The sequence below is a fragment of the Neolamprologus brichardi genome, chromosome 11 (assembly GCF_056152115.1).
Source record: "Neolamprologus brichardi isolate AB-2024 chromosome 11, ASM5615211v1, whole genome shotgun sequence".
NCBI classification, from domain to species: Eukaryota; Metazoa; Chordata; class Actinopteri; order Cichliformes; family Cichlidae; genus Neolamprologus; species Neolamprologus brichardi.
Window position 1 is genome coordinate 2,478,075 of NC_142114.1, and position 19,261 is coordinate 2,497,335.

Consider the following 19,261-nt stretch of genomic DNA (forward strand, 5'->3'; position numbering starts at 1 on the left):
AAAGGACTGCAGAGGTCCTGTTGTTGTGTCTTCACTCCACTGCACTCTCCTTAAGCCTCGACACAGGCTGGGCTGTGGGTACTCAGTGCGTCGCTGCACACAGAGATGTGACTGGAATACAGAATACAACAGTGTTACGGAGGAAAACTAATCCGGAACCAGAACCAGCATATTTAGAAATGTTGCAGTGGACACACCAGCTGAACAGCGGCGGTCTCTGTGGGATCGAGCTTACTTAGGTGTGTTTGCTCAATTGGAGTTGACATGCAGCCCAGACTAATAGATTAGAAGGGTCTGGGTGAGCAAATCTCTCTGTCTCTTTCTCTCCATTGCTCCCTTTTCTTCCCCACCAGTGAGCATATTTGATGTGACAGAGCTTGGAAGTTTGGATTTTGAACTTGACTGTGTAACTGTGTCTGCAGTGCCAAGGACATTATTTTGCAGTTAAATAAAGGGACTTTTGCCCCTTTTATTTGGCTGCACACTCTCTATGACACATCAGTTCATTATGATTTGTAGCATATGGTTTATGTTGATTTTAAGTCAACATAATGTTTATGAAGCAACTCGTAAAACCACTTTAACAACTTTTATACTGTTACAACCTCCATAAAAAATTCTAAAAGCACAATAAAAAAAAGATATATGCATATACTATTCCACACTCACATTAGCAGTTACAGTATTTGGCTCATAGGAAGCTATAATGATCCATAATGGGAAGCTATCCATCTGTATTCTTCAGCTGTTTTCTCATATTCACACCCCTGTTGCCTCCAGTGGGATTGCAACGAACACGAAGCAGCATCTCCCAGCTGGTCCCTCTTTCATCATGGGTTGCTGAATCACCCACATCCACTGTAACAAATGTCCTATTACTTGAGTTAAGAATGGTTTTTCAATTTAATTGGTGTCAGCTTACCTTCTCACACTCATTATATCCCTTGTTTGTTGAGTCTGTATGTCCTCCACTTGTCACTAGATAGATAGATAGATGGTTGTGTAAAAAACAAAAAACATTGACATATTTGCCGTTGTAATCTACAATATAAATGTTTGTCGCACTACCACTCAGAGCTAAAAACATAATTTAAATCCATATGCAGAATAATTTAATCACCAATTATGAAAGTGATTTATATTACTCAGCAATAATAAATTATAACAACTTGTTTGTAAGAGTGACTATACTTGCATATTACACTCTGATTTCCAGATATATCACTGTCATTCCAATACTATCATTTTCCATTACATCTAATTTACTGGGAAATAACTTGGTTATTTTCAGCTGTCTATTTGAAGTCAGTGACATTCAGTTTTGGGACAGCAAATAACTGCTAGCATCCGCTAATGTTCATATTAACATAATTAAACACATTCATTGCCTTGGGATAAAGAGGACAGTGTTTATTTGATAAATGAAGGTTTAAAATGGCAACAAGCTGTCTTTTTTTTAAAAAAACAAACAAAAAACAACAACACAGAAACCTTTTGACCAACAATTGCCAGCTATGACTAACATTTATTGGACATAAAGAACCATAGGGCACCTCTACATTTACCTTGGCACACAAACCACCTACACTAGTAGCTAACCTGAGATTAGTTCAAATGAAAAGTACACAGCCACTCCACCAAACCCAGAGAGGCAGGGCCAAAGCTCAGTTTGTTTCTATAATCAGTCTCATTTAGCCAGCGCGGTCCCCACAGAGCAGCTGCAGCACAGTATAATTCTAACACAGGTGGATTTCAAAGGCAATTAAGCACACCAGACAAGTTACATCACTGCATTTATAACAAATCTGGCAATTATCACCATTCCCTAACATGATGGTGGGATGAATGTAGCCCTTAGTATTTAGCAAATTGATGATCCAGTAAGATAGATGGAGCAAAAGCGGATTTAAAAAGAGAAAAGGGCTGCCTACTTGTGAACAGAAATAGACTCATTATGCTATTATATTCACATCATGTCTCACAATATGCTATCACAGCCCCTGTTATTTTCAGGAAATCAGTTTTCATGTCGCACTCCTCACATGTTGTGTGTGTTGTCTCTTGACAACTGCTCTGATGACACATTCCACCAACAGCTGAAATCTTCTTTTTGTCCGTGATCTGTATTCGTGTCTTTTTTTCTTCATCTCCTCTCGTTGAGTCAAAACACATATTTCCTTGTGCCTGTGGCCCTGACTGACGTAAGTCATTCCACCATTTCTTTGTCTTTATTTAAAGTGAAGAACAGCTTTAGTGCCTCTATGCATCTTACAGATAGTTTTCACCACGCTGTCAAAAGCCTGTGGTTGAAGAAATCTCAGTAGTCATGCACATTCATTGACATTTTCTATGTTATTGATGCAACATTTTCCACATAATTGTTTTTTGTTTTTCTAAAAGTGCACACATGAGATGTCAAGGTTTTCTCAAGGTGTTACTGACGTCATCCTGTTGGGCTCAGGTGGACTGGCACCCAGGCTCTCAGACACCCTCCTGTTCAAGCTTTACAAATCAAACTGTCTACACCCATGTCCTTGGCACGTCCCTGAGGAAATTGATTATGGAAGGAAGAAGTGGCACACGCATGCACGCACACAAACACACACTAACTCTGCACATACTTGATCAAATACGTGGCCACACAAGCACATAAAGAGACGCAGACGGATAAGTAATCTATATGTATCTCCTCTGACTTTGAACTTTGAAAAAGTCTTTTTGACTGGACCCCTTGTCTCCCAGATCCAGCTGTAATAATGGGTTCAATCTAACTCTGTCACCTACGGGAGTTGCTGTGCCTGAGGAACAGCTGTAGTTTAATTTACTTTGAGCAATGTATGTGTATTGACATTAATGTTCCTGCATTTCTGCATGTTAGGAGACTTTCCGTTCCTATGTGTTAATGAGAATATTCAGTGTATTCCCTCTTCAACAGCCATTGGGAAACGGTGCGTGCATACAGAGATGCCATCTCACGCTGAGCTTTTTTGTGTTAGCCATCGCTTTTTTGTGTTTCTCACTACCAGGGCCACTGATTTAGCCACACTGCTACTGAAATGCAGTGTCGCACTACAAGCAGAGAGAAGTGTAGTGACATGTGTGAATTATCAGTCAACAGAAATTAAGGCATTGTCTGTGTGCCTGTGTGTACATGCATATATGTGTGTCTGTTTTTCCAAGACCTCTTTTTAGACCTGGATGATTTCATGCATGATATCATAGGTGTGTGCAGTCTATTACTGTGGTTCTCAAAGGCCTTTGGGGTAATTACATAGAGCTGCCTTCCAGGGAATCTGCAGCATATGAAAAATGATGTTCAGTGTGCTGTAGCTCTAGTAGAAGAATCCATGGCCTGGCTGGAAAAGTAGGGATGTGCGCAGATGGTCATATAAATGAAAAGTTTCTGGAAATATCCAGGAATGGATATAATAATAAACAAAAACTACAGCACCGCTAGAAGCCATATTTTTCTGTTTGGCTCTGTGAAATCTCTCAAATGTCAGATTTGCTCTTGAAAAGTCCTGAAATAAACAGCATGTTATAATTAAAGTGTTTTCCTCTCAGTGCTGCCTCTGTGCCATCCTGGCAAAACTGCCAAAGTACACCATTACCCTTCTTGGCTGCGGAGAACAAAACTGCATTTACAGTCCTTTCAAGCTCTTTAAACAAGACAAGACATGAGGCTCCAATAAAAATGTGGGAATTGATTTTCATAACAGTCTTTGGTAAAAGGTAACACTCCCCGGGTGTTTGATTGGCCCATTTTGTGCTATTCATTAAAATTCAGTGGGAGCACCATTGTGATTTAAATCCAGAAACATCTGTCTCTGTGGATGAGTCACTTATCAGTAGCAGACTGAAGACTCTGTTAAAAAGAAGACACATTGATGGGTTACTTCATCTAGATTCATTGTCTTTCAGAAGTGGTTATTTTAGTGATTGAGAGTTTTCCGGTGGAGGACCAGCACCAGTTTTAGTAGCACAACATTTTGTGTAAGGTCACAAATCATTATGATGTTATATATTTTTCAGAAATGTTAATTTAGGCTTCAGGAGAATGAATATAATCCAAGGTTGCAACAGTCATGAATAAACTGAAATAATCTGACTGACATATTTCGTGTGTGTTAATTACTCCATGTGGAAAAAGCAACAAGGAAGCTTAAAGGAATTAAGATGACAACAGTAGGTTCAATGCACTTAGTAAGGTAAGGTAAAGACGCTACAATAATACAGTGAAAACCCCAACTATCAGACAACCCTCTATGAGCAAGCACTTGGTGACAGTGAGAAAGGAAAACGCTGTTTTAACAGCAAAAAAATCCAGCTCCGGCTCAGGGAGGGGCAGCCGTCTGTCAGTGTTGGGGAGTAACGGAATACATGTACCGCCGTTACGTATTTAAAATACAAAATATGAGTAACTGTATTCCGTTACAGTTACCGTTTAAAAAGGTGGTATTTAGAATACAGTTACTTTGTTGAAATAAATGGATTACACGGCGGTACTTCCCTGTTTCATATTGTGGCGGGTCAGGACTGTTTGGGTTTTGTTTGACAGCTACGTTCTGTTGTTCCAGGTGGCAGCGTTACGGTTGCCATGGTTACAGGGTGTGTTTCCTGGGTGAGAGAGGCCTTTTTGTTGTTGTTGTGCTAAGCTAATAAGCAGAATGCTACAGGTATAGCTCTGAAGAATGTAGCATCATAGGCAGTGTAGTCCGTGCTGCAGGGAGAATGGACTGCCGTACACGTTATGTGTCTGTGAGCGAGGGAGGGAGAAAAAGGAAAAGTACAGCTGTCATCGAGCAAAAACGGGAGCTGGAAGCATGTAAATATAATAATAACCACTGCAGCCAAGAAGAGTGCCTGACGAGCCCAGTTGTAAGTAAGCTATTAAGACTCGACTGTACACCGTGTTCGTGTTTTCCTCCAAAAACAATAAGTTCCGTTGGAGCAGCCTTTCAACGCCTCTCTCTGTCTCTCACTAGCAAAGTTGACCCTGACAACAATGTAAAGCTAGTTTTCGGCTACGAGCCCGACACAGAACCCACCGTATTAGTCAGAGGTCCCTTTACTACGGTTCGGAGCCGCGAACCTTCAGTAACAGTAATAAATCACAGCAATAGTACATTCATGTAGTTGTAAACAGCATATATTAAGTAATCCAAAGTATTCAGAATATGTTACTCTCATTGAGTAACGTAACGGAATACGTTACAGAATACATTTTAGGGCATGTATTCTGTATTCTGTAATGGGATACATTTTAAAAGTAACCTTCCCAACACTGCCGTCTGTAGCGCTGACTTAGTGGAGGTTTTTTAAACTGCAAAAAATCTAAGCTTTAACATATTTGTGATAATTTGGTGTAAACTTGGTGTATTTGTGTTGGTAATTGGTTTAAATTGTAGCTGGTCCATAGAGAGTCCATAAATTCACTACCAGTTAAATTCTAGAAGTAAGTTTACAAATTTTGTTCTTCAATTGCATTTTTTGTGGCTTTTTAGGACTTGACGAAAAGCAAACGATTAAAACTAAAATGTAGTTTCAAAATTAAATGTCAGGAGAGTTCATAATGCAGAGTCCAAACATGAAAAATATCTCCCTATTATTTCCCACGACCCCGAAACATCAGTTTGATTACAATTTCTAATCCTTTCATTAAAAAAACAAACAAAAAAAGCAATCAGCCATCCTTAAGCATTACCTGGGTTTGATGTTATCATGAGATCTGTATGTGATAATTAGCTATGCCGCCATCCATGTAATGAAAGATTATTTTTGGAGATGTTCACAGATCACACATGGTGGGAAGTACGGAGGGAGAAAGAAACATGCACGCAGAAAAGATCCAATCTTCCCACACTGTTTAAAGCAAACGGATAGTAGCAGATGGTAATGTGCAACAACACGGAACGCCTGCTTAGTAACAGAGTTTTATTTCACCAATACAGAGCAGCCTGGAGATGAGCCTCGTGCTGCCAGCTTCGATAAGTTCCCCATTAGACTCGCTGTGTGGTGTGTTTGTGTACAGTACGTTTGCACATGCACACAAGGAAGCACGTACACCATTTAGCTCTTATTCCCTGTCGGTGCTGCATTAATAAGCATAATATTCTTCCCGGATTTCCAGCACCTTTTATGCTCATCTTCTCTTGTCTTTGTTCACAGCTCGTGTGAAAGGAACTAAATAAGCACGCTCATTTAACTTTATAGGAAGCTCATTTAAATCAGAAGTCCTTTGATCAAAAGGACTTCTGATTTAATGATTAACATTGAAATAAAATAATAACCAACCCTTATTACCAAGTACACCTCTAAAAGCGTTGATGATTACATGTCAGACAAATTCCAAGAAAAAATAAATCTCCCTCTAATGCAACTGTTCCTTTCACAATGTTGAGTCACAGGTTTCAGTCACGATGATGGTTGGACTGGATGTTTAAGCTCTGCTGGTTACTGGAAATGAGGAAAGCAGATTTTATTTTGCCACGGTCGCCCTCTAATGACCTGAGCTGCCTCCTGAACTGTGAGCCAGGCAGGCTGGGAGCCTTTCTTACATCTATCACCACAGTCAGAGGGTAATGATACAGGCGAGCCAAGGGGAGGCAGCTGAAGGGCCAGACATCTCCATCTTCCTTCTCAGGAGTCATGCTGACCTACACACACACACACACACACACACACATACATACAAAGCCCAGACACGTGGACTTGGATGACACTGTGCAAATCTACTCTCTTTATTACTGTTTCTCCTTTGCCCGCAGTCCTGGAGTACATTTATACATTTCAATTTTCTCTCAGATTCTATAATTACTTTCTTCTCCCTGAGATGGAAAAAATTGACTGTTGTTCTTATTTTGGGTTGGCCCTTTGTTGATATGTTAAAATGTCACCCGCTGTCACTGTGTACTCATTTACTGATTTTTCCATGCTGGTTGGGAGCTGCAGTGGCGTTTTGGATTTTGTCCCAGGGGGAAAAGTCTTTAAAGGTTTAGGAGTAAACAAAAGCAGACTGATATAATTGGACTCTGAGGGTAAATATTATTTCAAATGAGCTCCCCAGAAATCCTGGGAGAAGATGCTGGATATACGCAGGTTTCTCATTAGGATTTGAAATGTGAGCACAACCTTGTGGCTGAAATGCAGTGAAATGATCTCTGTGTCGCTCAGTTATTCTGCCAAATGTGTGATATAACCTTATTTGTTCACCTGAAAGCTCTTTGATATTTGAAGACATTTTTCATTATTTAAACTTGTACAATAATACATAATTATTTTTTTTAAAAAAACTTCTTTTGTTATTGTTGGGATTCTCCTTTACATCAGGTGATAGTGACTAAGCTGCAATGTGCGGTTTTTCTGTGCTCAGACTAATTAGTTATGAGCAGCAATATGTAAAATCCTTCTGCCTGTCTGCTCAAATTAATCTTGAGACAATGAATTTCAAATTATCTCTCTGCCACAGGAGCAAATGAGTTTGATTGTTCGAGTCACTGAAATGTGCATGCATGTATGAATTATTTGTACGATGAATAAAAACAAACAAAATACTGACACTGATGAAGTGACAATTTTACCAGTCACAGCTACACAATGATGTGGAGAGGATTCAGCTCAAAGCATTAATGATCATTTCTCATTTTAAGAACTGGTGTCAAAATAAAAATGGCCTTCAAATGAAAAAGATGGAAATCGATGCAGTTAACTGTTCTGAAATATGAGATGATGCAAAACTGACTTTTTCATCTGTTTTTTTTTTTTGTTTGGTTTTTAAAAGAGCTGCTGCCTACTTGTATCAAATAGCTCTTTACCCCTTAAACTGAAATCAATAACACTAAGTGAGTGTTCTCTGTTGAATTTCTGCTGCTGTTATTGCGTCCAGTGGGATAGCTCCTTATTGCAAATGCTGACCAGAAACAGGGAGAGGGGTCCAAAAAGCTGCATGCTCCCCCTGTGGGATCATAAAACTTATTTTTATCTTGACACAGTAAGAAGAAGAGGGAGAAAAAAAGAAAGAAATATGCAGGTTTGTCACAGCCATTCATCTTCTGAGTTTACGGGCTGGAGACAAATTGCTTTCTGTGAAAAAATTAATTGAAATGTAGCACTGAGATAAGTAAAACTAGAACTTTATCTCTATGGCGTATTCTCCGGAGAGCAGTGATAACTATAAACTAACTACTGAACTTTCTCTTCAGTTCTCCCTTACTGTGGACTAACTTCTATTTTATGACCATAGTTTTATAGTCTTTTTAGAACATGTACTGATTAATATTTTAAAATTGTCTCTTGGGAACTGAAATGGTGATGCCATTAAAAAACATCAAATCCTTAGCGAATAGATTTATTCAACATGTCAGCTCTGAATGGCTGTTGCCATGCCTGTCAAACTGTTTCAGATATTGTGTCAGTCACTTTGCTGCTATAAATCCCCCTTCCAACCCTCGGGCTTACATGTGTTCCCTCAATCAGGATCGGAGTGAGACCCTAACTCTCGAATTAAAAAAACAAGGAAGTATGTCATGTATTTTTCTGTTTGTTTGATTGTATATTTAATACACTTTGCTTTAACCACACATCTGAAGTACTGTTGCAACACCACAATTATACATCGAGACTCTTTTGAAAGAGATACAGTTACTTCAGACATACTTATACAACATGTATAGCTTGAAAGTGGACTACAGTGTGACACTGTAAACAACTACAGCATTCTTTACGGGGTCAGATTTTTAGCCTGTTTGTTGAGCGGCTGTATTAGTGCACAGTGAGATGTGATGTTCAGGCTGTACATTTGCTTATTTTTTCATTGTGATAGACACAGAAATAAACACATTATTGCACTGAGCTACAGAGAGGCAAACGGTCAGACATCAGTGGAAGGAAGCAGACTCTCAGTCCAGAGAATTTCAGCACTCTGGAGAGCTCCTCGGTAGGCCACATGTATTGAACAGCGTCACCCGACCTGACTGACAGAGTGTCCTGTTTCAGTGTATTGATTCGTTTAAACTCTGTTCACTGGGTGAACTCCGGCTCATGTTTGACAAGCTCGCCATGAGGGATTTGACTTTGTGTGCGTAATAATTCCTCAGGTTGACCGAGGGCACCTCTTTTATCCCCTCGTCGAAGTCGCAGCTTCTCATTGCGATCTCCAGCTGTTTCTGTCTCTTGTAGAAGAGGGAGAATTTGTTGAAAATGAGCGTAATCGGAAGCACAACTACTAAGATCCCGGCCAGGATGCACGCAGAGGCGGTTAGTTTGCCGGCAATAGACACCGGCACCACATCACCGTATCCCACGGTAGTCATGCTGACGGTGGCCCACCACCAGCATGCTGGAATGGTGGTGAGATCCTCGTTATCCTCTTTCTCCACCGTATAGGCCATGACGGAGAAAAACGACACCCCGACTGCCAAGTAGAGGAGCAAAAGCCCCACTTCCTTGTAGCTGTTCCTGAGTGTGGCTCCCAGGGAGCGGAGCCCCGTGGAGTGACGGGCCAGCTTCAAGATGCGGAAAATTCTCATCAGCCGCAGCACTTGCGCAACGCGTCCTAGATTTGCCAGTGCGGGGCTGCTCTCCACCACCAGATTTATGAGAAGTGTCAGGTAAAACGGAAGTATGGACACCAGGTCTATCACATTTAACGGATGATCGAAGAAGTGCAGCAGATCTGGCGCCACAACGAACCTGGCCACCAGCTCCAGAGTGAACCAGCCGATGCCAAAATGTTCCACAGATTCGAAACGTGGGTCCTCTGTTGGCTGGCCTTCGCTGTCCAGCAGGCTGAACTCACTCATACTGTTCATGCACATAGTGGCTATGGAGCCGAGCACCACCAGGATGGAGAGGATGCTGATGATGCGGCTGGCCACGGAGTAGCCGGGGTTATCCAGCATCAACCAGATGCGCCTCCGTGCGCTCCCGAACAGCTGCTTATCAAACTTGGAGGCGTCGTTGTAAAACTCCAACAGCTCGTCAAAAGATGAAGTGGTGCTTCCTTCATCGCTGCGGTCATCCCAGTCTTCCCGGTCCTGGTCCATTTTCCTACAGTGGTAGGAGCTGCTGCAGCAGGAGTCGATGAAGAACTCGTTAATGCCCCAGTACTCGATCTCCTGACTGAAAGAGAAGATGCACAACTCGGCCATGACGTGCAGCCGCCCCGTGTTGTAAAAATTCAACACGTAGGGAAAGAGCGCTGGGTTCCTGTCGAAGTAAAACTCTTTCTCCGTGTCGTCGTAGTCATCGCACAGTTCCAGGATGGACTCTTTAGACTGGCAGTGGAGCAGACGCGCGAGCCTCGTCTCGGGAAACCGGGAGAGAGTGTCCGACTGGAGACGTTTCTTGAAGCCGCCCACGTTGATGCGGATGGCGGCGTTTTCATCCGCGTGAGCCCCGCCGCACGGTTCCCCCAGGACCTGACCTGTCATATCTGCAGAGAGGAATACACAGAGACACACGGAACAGAGAGAGACAGAAAGAATGGGCGACAGACGGCAGACACAAAGCGGAAAACACAAGAGGAAGTTTTTGTTTTTCGAACTGCAGTTTTATCAGTTCACAGGCTAATAAACCTTGTTTTTAAATGTGAAAGACCAAAGTGATGAGCCTTTGTTAGAGCCACGTGGGTTATATGAAATAAACGAGAAGAAAACAGGAAGGATTTCGGCTTTAGCCGCGCTGAAACAAAGACAACTGTAAGAACTTACTTTAAAGCGCGTCCACTTCACCGAATTCTCCGGCAAGAAGACTCAACAGCATTTCAGCTCCAGTGATGGCACGTTTTAGTTTGTGGGTAACCTGCGCGCCTGCAACAAACGCCGAGACCTTTGTTCACTGGATTCCAGAGAAGCGGCTCTGTGCCAGGTTTATTTGGTAGAGGTGGACGCCTATTTCAAGCGCAGTCGGCGCGATATCAAATATAATTTCGCCTCCAGGCGAAGATCTTCAAATATACCCGAAGGCTTGTTGTAGATGGCAGCCCTTACATCCTTCATCCATCGGGCTTTCCCCCTCCTCCTGCTACAGGTATCGGCTACACTTATCACAGGAAATTCTGGGTACCATAGGAACTGATACACGCCCTGGCAGACGCTTTTATTTCTGCGAGGGAATTCCTGTCTCTCTCTCTCTCCTTTCTATCTGTTGCTGAGCAGCAACACGTAGCTCTCCCTCTGCACCGCCCTCCCAAAGTGATCTCAGCATCACTGTGCTGAAGGGCGAGGTGCAGATTCGGGTAGAGAGGGCGTAGCCAACCAACGAAGGCGCACACACAGGCAGACACAACATCACAATAACTGGAGAGTGGCTTTTTGAAGCAAATGTGGTAGCATATAGGTTTAATGTTGTTACCATAATAAAAACCAACACACACACAAACACACACGGTATTCATATCTTGTGGGGACATTTAATTGACATAATGCTTTCCCTAGCCCCTTACTCTAACTCTAACCATGAAAAATGGATGCCTAACCCTAACCGTAACCTTGTCACTAAAACCATATTTTGAGTCTTAAAAATCCCTTTAAACTTGAGGGGATTGGATTTTGACCCCCATAATGGCTGTTGGTCCCCACAAGTATAGTAAACTTCCAATTTTTGATCCCCACAAAGATATAAATACATGCTCTCAAAAACACACACACACCATTCAGCTAACATAAATGATTTTTTTTTTTTTTGTTAATCTTTAAATGGCCAAAATAGCCATAAATATGTCCTGATTTTTATGACTGTTATAGCTCCAGCCTCATTTCATGTGACTTGTTTTTGTCTTGCTAACTAGATAAATGCACACACCCTAAAATTCACTTTCCGATTTTGTAAGAATTCTCAAGGCCCAAACTGAGAAAGCCAAAGTAAGGCCTTTAGTTTCTAGTGCATCAAATTTCTAAAGCTCCATCAGCATCAAAGAAAACACCAAAATAATAGACTGAGAAGAAACTATCATGATGCGTAAAATGAACTGGGTTTCCAAAATCTCGAGGCTGTCTGCTCATGTTAGGCTGAAATAGCCCTTTTTGAACTAGAGAGAAACCTTGTACGCGTCCTGAATGCTCTCTGTTGTTTTTGCACAGCTGTATGATGGTATGTTACACATGCACATCGATGCCCTGATGTAAAAGGTCACAATTGATTGCTGAGTCTGTTCCCACTGATCAGACACATTCACTCATGTGGTGTTCATGATAAATGCCATCAACAGATTTATGACATTCAACCCTCACCAATATCTCCCGACTGAAACATCTCTTGCTGTTTACTAATCATCACTGATGTATGTGGGAACTATGATCTCCGAGCCGATGAAAAAAGCATGTGAAAAAAGCACGTATGATCTCTCAACACAGAGCACCTCCACCTCCCGAATCTCCTTTTATCAATTCAGTGGCGACATCATTAACAGCTCTGTCTGGCAGAACACAAAGCCAGTGTTAAAGCTGTGGCCTTGCCCAGCATCCCTGGTTTTATTGATTAAGAGCTGAAGGTTTGGTCTCACACATGGCAGCACGTCTAATGAAGGCGATAGTGCCTGCAGAGAAAAAGCTGCCTTGTCTTGGGCGAATTCTTAGTGGTATGCCATCAGTTAGGTCTTTGTCACGAGAGATTTTGCACATAAAAAAGGTATGATGCAGATAAATTGTTTGTGGCTAAGCTGTCGAATCAATCCACAAGAAAAATAGAGCATTATTGGTTTGTGCTGTTTGAAGTTTTCCATCGCAGCACAAACTTATAAGTTGCCGCTATAAAGCTCTGTTGAATGCAGTGAAAGCTTTGACAGCATCTGCTTCTCCCCCAGCTCGTGCCACTGCCGTCGTTTTAGCTTTCGTTCTTTCCAGCATCATTTACTGGCCATCTTGTTGAAGATACCGGGCCTTAGTTCCAATTTGAAATACATTTAGGAGCATTGGATGCAATTTCCTACTCACTGTATTGTATTGCAGCACTTGTTTGGAAATATAATGGCCACAGGCAGCACTGGAACTGTTTACACCTAAATAAGATCTTTCACTGCCATATTTTTCCCCAAGCAGCCAGAACATTAATATTTCATCACAGTTTTTTTTGCCCAACAATTGGAGCTTAACATGAGTGTGCAAACCCATGAGACTGCCTGAACACATTGGGTTTTTACAGTTTTTTCATGCACTGCATTCTCATTCTGCTTTTAGGGTTTTATGAAAACCAAAAAAAGTGCTCTATATGACAGTATTATAGATCATCTTGTGGGCCCTTGCAGATCCTTGACACCCTCTCACAGCAGCTCTGCAGGATTTGGAAAGCTTAACAAGAGCCTAGAAAGGACAAACAACCACTCTCTGCTGATTACAATATTGCAAAATTACAGACTTTCTCTTTTCACTTGTGGGATCCATCTGTGTTTGCATGGGAATGTAGTGCTGTGGGTATAATCCTATTTAGTCTATCATTATCATCATTCAGCAGGATCTCATTGACTGCCTCGGTATCATCCTCTGTTGACTGTCATTCCTTGTTTTTTGTAGTCTGTATTATTTGATTATTTCTTATAGTATTTCCTCTCACTGTGCAGGAGTGCCTTTTAAAGCTAATGTATTCAGCAACATGTCTTTGCATTTGGATGGCTTTAGATGTCAGCATCTTGGGATTAGAGGGCAGTCAGTTTTATTTGTGTGTGTGTGTACACGTGTTGGAAAAGGCCCATTTTCTGTGCAGGGTATCTGAGTTAGGTGATAATATAGTTGCCTCCTCACTCTGCAAGCTTGATCGGTCTTGAATGCTATCTCCGACAGCACACACATACACCTCCCTGGATTTAATTAACGTTGGTGAGCAAGCTTGATGTTTGTAATAGCAAATGACGTTAGGACTTTGTTCAGGATTACTGGGGCGGTTTTGTGCTATATTATTTGTGATAAAAGACTATCATCTGCCGATTATTCACCTTCTGCTTTTCATCAGAACAGGCCGCTTTTGGTTCATTTTTCACTCGCATGGTTGAGTTTAATGTGCCGCTTCTGTAGCAGATGAACTATTGGCCGTAACTTGTTCCTCAACAAGTTTCTTTAGATCTTCTGTCTCGATGAAAGCAGATCGCACTTTCTAGATCAATCCTTAAGTCTCATTTTTCATTCCGTGTTTGGTTTAGTCGGCTATTAGAAACCTGCAAAGGTGGAGGAAGTACTATCCACTCCCAGTACACTGAAATAACAATACACAAGTGAAAAAGTGAACGATCTTTATTTGTGAAAAGTATTATCAGAGTATGAAGTGTAAAATCTGCATAAAAAATATCTCTTGCAGTTGCCTTACATCGGGATATCGGCACCAGTGCATCTGTGATTTAATAGTCTTTGGTGTTGTTGCAGATCGAGGTGGGAATTATTAGACCGCTGTTTACAGTTAGGCAGTTTAGTCTAAAAGGTCAGGCTGTCTCCAAAGGCTCACAAGACACATGAGAGGGCTTCTGACATGATTAATAACAGCACATCACAGGGACATGTTTCTAATCACTTTGGGGATTTTTGTCTATTTGTTGCTTGTAAAATGCAGAAAATGTGCTTTCATAGGCAAACATATTTTATAATCACCTAAAAAAGTTTAGAGAATTGTCTCCCTGACATCCAAAATATGTTCACAGAGGCCAAACGGGAGCCTAAAAGGTCAGGCTTTCTCCAACGACAGCTACTTTTTTTGGTAAGAGATAACGAGCTAAAAGGTCAAAATCCACTCATAAGTCTGTGATTTTATATACATTCACATACAATCATAAACTAGTCTGTTTAAGAACTGTCAAATAAATGATGTGAGGCACATATTTTGCTCTGAAATACCATACTTGGATAAATATATTCCTGTACTTTAAACTCTGACAAACAACAGTTCAAATATCTAGATACAGTTAACTGTAGTTCAGTCAGCTGGGTGGGTTTTTCAGTTACTGGCTTTTCAGGAGGAGCAAAAACTGTGACAAAAAACACATATATACACATATATGCAGGCCTTTGTTTTTCAAAGTCTCAATAAAATGCCTCCTGCACTTTAAATCACTCCCATTTTCATTCTGTGCACTCTTGGTGAGCTTTCATTCACATCTCATATCTTTTGATGGAGCTATAAATTTAATCATAAAATAATAGACAGCTTTATTTTTATGTCTTAACCAAAACAGCTGAACAGTAGATAAAGAAAATAAAATGTCCTCTGCATTAAAATGCTTGACAGCTTGAATTTTAAGCCATGACTTTAAACCTTTGAGACAATTTACAGTGTGTCTGAATTAAATACAGAGCTGTTAATCATTCTGCCAGTTTCAATTCTTCAACTTTGAATTTCATATTCAGTAATCATACCCACATGGTCGAGATGAGGCGGTCCATTTATCTCCTAAGAGAGACATTTTCTGCTGCCTATTGGTAAGCGAACTAATTTGAAGAAGATAAAGTAAGGTGTAGATAAAGAATGCATGGAGAGGAGAGAATGAGAACGAGACAGACAACAAGGAAAGAAAAACATATGGCTGCCGTTATCTGTCTATTCTTTCTTTTAAAGCCTGAGGTGCAGGCTCAAGTGTGAGCGTGTAGGAGTTTTTGTGTGTCTGTGTTGACTAAATCTGCTGCTCCCTATCTTTTGCTTGGCTGCCTTTATCTCTCTTTCCTTTGCTTTCTTTCCCAAACCTCGCTGTTTTTATGTGTCTCTCTTAACATTTTATATCCCTCTTTTCCCCCTTCACATATATCTTTTATTCTTCATGCATATCTTTCCCCGCTTCAGTCTGCCAACATCTTTTTCTATTAGAGGTCAGAGTTCAACAGTGTGTTGACCTCATCTTTGACTGAAAACATCAGTGTGTCATCTGAAGCCTCGCTGGGGGGGGACTCAGCAACCACTGGGGAAAATGTCACGCCCCTGTATCCATGACAAAGGTTGTCATTCAAAGCTCACTCGGAATCTCTGCCAGCACTGATGGATAAACCAGCAGGGTCCTTGGAGATTTATGGAAATAGTAAAGCGGGAGAATCTATTTAGTCATGTTATTTCAACATGTGAAATAAAATGTGCTTTCAATCGTCTTCCACTTCACGCCACAGTAATCACATCAAACGGCTCTTGATTATTATGGCAGAGAGAGCTGGCTGACTCCGGACAGAGCGCAGACAGAGAAGGAGCAGGATGAATACAGATGGAAATCGGAGACGCTTATTCTTCTGCTTCCAGCTCTGAGAGTATGAGTGTACGTTGAAGTCCAGTAATTATACATAAAACATATTAAACACATTACTAAGCCTGTGTCCATCTGGCTGGAGTCTACACGCTGAACATGGCAAGCACAAATTGGCTCAGGTATCAAGCATTAACATGGAATAATGTGGAACACTTGCAGCATGTTGACCTACATACAGACTCAGATACATGATAGTAATTGGAACAATAACATATTGTGCACAAGGTAGAGGTCTGCCCACACAAGGAAATGAGTGTTTAGTGCACAGATACCAGTGTTTGTTTCTGCGCTTCACCTTTGTGTAGTTCTGGGTTTAGTCAGATGGGAGCTGGTCCACCGCATCTTTCACATTAAAACACTGACTGTCTTCAACCCTTTAATGATGTGGAGACTTCTCGTATTTAGATGCTGTTGCTATGTTTTCATCTACTTTGAGTCCATTACTAATGCTGCTCAGTGTTATACAGATGATAAACATTACCAGTAAACTACACAGGCTTTGCTCGGGAATCTGACCGGCCACCACAAATTACCAAAGTGAGGAGGAGGAGATAGTTGGTGTGTTAGTATCACTTATTTCTGTGTAAACCATAATTATTTCTTGACAACCACAGAATAACTTTATAATACATCTTATTGAAACTGATTTGCACGAAAAGCTTCTAAGTTGTTTAATTGCCTTAAAAAAAATCCGTTATAAGTGTATTGATACCAAGAATGGGTTTTTTAATGGTACATTTTATAACTGTTTGTAAGATCTGTCTCTCAATGCAAGTGTCCAGTACTGGATATCAAGATGCAAAATGCAGTAATTTGTCACTAAGGCTACGTTCGCACTGCAGGTCTTAATGCTCAATTCCGATTTTTTGATCAAATCCGATTTTTTTTGTCTGCTTGTTCACACTACAAATAAAATGCGACAGCAAACGCGCTCTAGTGTGAACGCTCAAAGCAGCCCGCATGCGCAAAAGAAGATGTCACACACAACGCGCTCTGTTTAGACCCAGAGCAAACAATATTGTTTGACTGTTGGCCCTTAATATAAATACTTCGGACTTTACGTTTCCCAGTTTTTGCTTTAAGTTATTTTGTTATTTACATAATAATGCAGATAACCTAATAATGATCCTTATTGCTGTTTTAGAGAGGAGCGGTGCTTCAAAGGATAGTTGCAGATTTCTGTCAGAATCTGCAGATTATACAGTACAAATAAAATGTTCACGTTTCTCCAACGTTGTCTTCCCAACAGTTTCACTGACATCTACACTGGATGGCCAGGAAGCGTTCGCGACGTCTTCTCCGGAGCTGATAATTGGCGTCTGTCTTGTGTCAGTGACGTAAAAGACGGATTTAATGCGACCATTCAAACAGCAGTCGCTTTCTAAAACATCAGATATGTATCGGATTCAGTACCACATATTTGAAAATATCGGATTTGTGCCGTTCACACTGTCAAACCATGATCGGATATGGGTCGCATAGGGTAAAAAAAAAATCGGATTTGATGCGCTTTCGCCTGCAGTGTGAACGTAGCCCAATTGCCTCTGATGTTAGCAATGTGCCAATCAATATATGAGGTCAACCTGAGAGTTTTAAATGTGACCATAGGTGACCATATTAAGGATACCTGGTCTCACTGACATCACACAGTGAGAAAACCATGTCTGGAAAAGAGCAATCTTAAGTCTGAACCTTTGGATTATGTTCAATATGAGAATCCATTATTTTAATAGTGTCTGTAAATGACAGGGATGAAAGAGAAACAGCATATTCAGTCCATTTTAAAGACGTTTTTGCAGCTATAAATATCATAGTTCCCTCTGATCACGAAAAGCATGTATATGTGTCAAGACAGACTGCTCATACTCAAAAGAAGGCAGCAGCCCCATCTGCACAATCTAATTTTGTTTGTGCAGAGACAAACACTCTTCTCTTCACAGACGCGGATCAGAAAGATGCCACAAAAGACGACACAGCGATGTATCTCAGTTCAACCCTTTGACTGGGATGTGGGGCTTCTCACAGCTGGACCCAGACTGAATAGAGATTAGATGCGGTCCTACTGATGTAGCTGGACTTGCCTGCATGCCCTTTTGTTATGATGATTCTTATTTATTTATTTATTTGGTCTTTCTTTCAGCTGCTGATGAGGTTTCCAAAGGGGTGATGAAGAGCGAATAGGAAGAGATTGCAAATTCAGGAACAATGACACACCTGTTGTCTGTAGGTGAGAACATTACCAGCCTAATTAGAAGAGGGACATCATGTGGCTCTAATCAGATGCGTTGTCGAACCATCTGCAAAACTGCCATTCTCTGTGTGTGTGTGTGTGGCCAGCAGGTGGCAACATGTTTAACAAAAACTGGAGCGCTGACATGCCAACTTGTTTGGATTTCAGGAGAATTAGTATTTCAACTTGTACCCCATCTTAATACACATTTCGACGCACTAAACCAAACAGGACAGCGGCTTGGTGTTTGTCTTCGTCAAACTTCTATCCTTTAACGAGAAGCTTGCGCATCGCAAGTCCAGATCCAGTGGGTTCAATACTACTGCCAAGCACAAAGTTAAATTCACTTTTCATTTAAACCCAAACACTATAAATCTTCAGGTCATGGGGCCATTTCAGTCGAGCCTGAAACAAAAACAAGCGAAATCTCTAACTTTACAATCAGCTGGATTCTGTTTACTTCCATTCTAAGCCATCTGATCGATAATGACGCATCAGTCTCGCATCAAAGTGAATGTGTCCCAGTATCTGCGGCCAATGCGCAGCTTCGCCTGAGCGACGACAACTGCGGCTCTTTCCTGATGCCTACTTCAAGTCCACAGTTATGTCGTACATCAGAGCGTCTAACCGCCAATGAACATGAACGCAGCGGGGCTCGAAGCAAACAATCTGCTGTTTGTCTTGCTGCTTCCAATCCCATCGTCACAGAAGTGATGAGCACAAGTAAAATATAAAAAAAGATGCACATGTTTGTTTGCTTTTTTCTATGACTTTGTTAATTTAAAAGTCTATTTTCCCGATCGTACCTGAAGCCATCACCAACT

General features: G+C 41.2%; 1 protein-coding gene across 1 annotated transcript; it reads right to left on the reverse strand.

Annotated features, from left to right (window-relative positions):
* Window positions 1-8,495: 8,495 nt before the first annotated feature.
* On the reverse strand, window positions 8,496-11,161 carry kcns2 (potassium voltage-gated channel modifier subfamily S member 2). The gene is made up of 2 exons (XM_006795972.2): window positions 10,710-11,161; window positions 8,496-10,432 (listed from the first exon to the last, which is right to left on the reverse strand). Exon 2 carries the CDS (start codon window positions 10,428-10,430, stop codon window positions 8,991-8,993), a length of 1,440 nt encoding a protein of 479 aa, XP_006796035.1. The 5' UTR covers window positions 10,431-10,432; window positions 10,710-11,161; the 3' UTR covers window positions 8,496-8,990.
* Window positions 11,162-19,261: the final 8,100 nt, after the last annotated feature.

Bases quoted from the DNA above. Each gene is read 5' to 3' on its own strand.
- kcns2 (XM_006795972.2), bottom strand. From the start codon at position 10,430: ATGACAGGTCAGGTCCTGGGGGAACCGTGCGGCGGGGCTCACGCGGAT.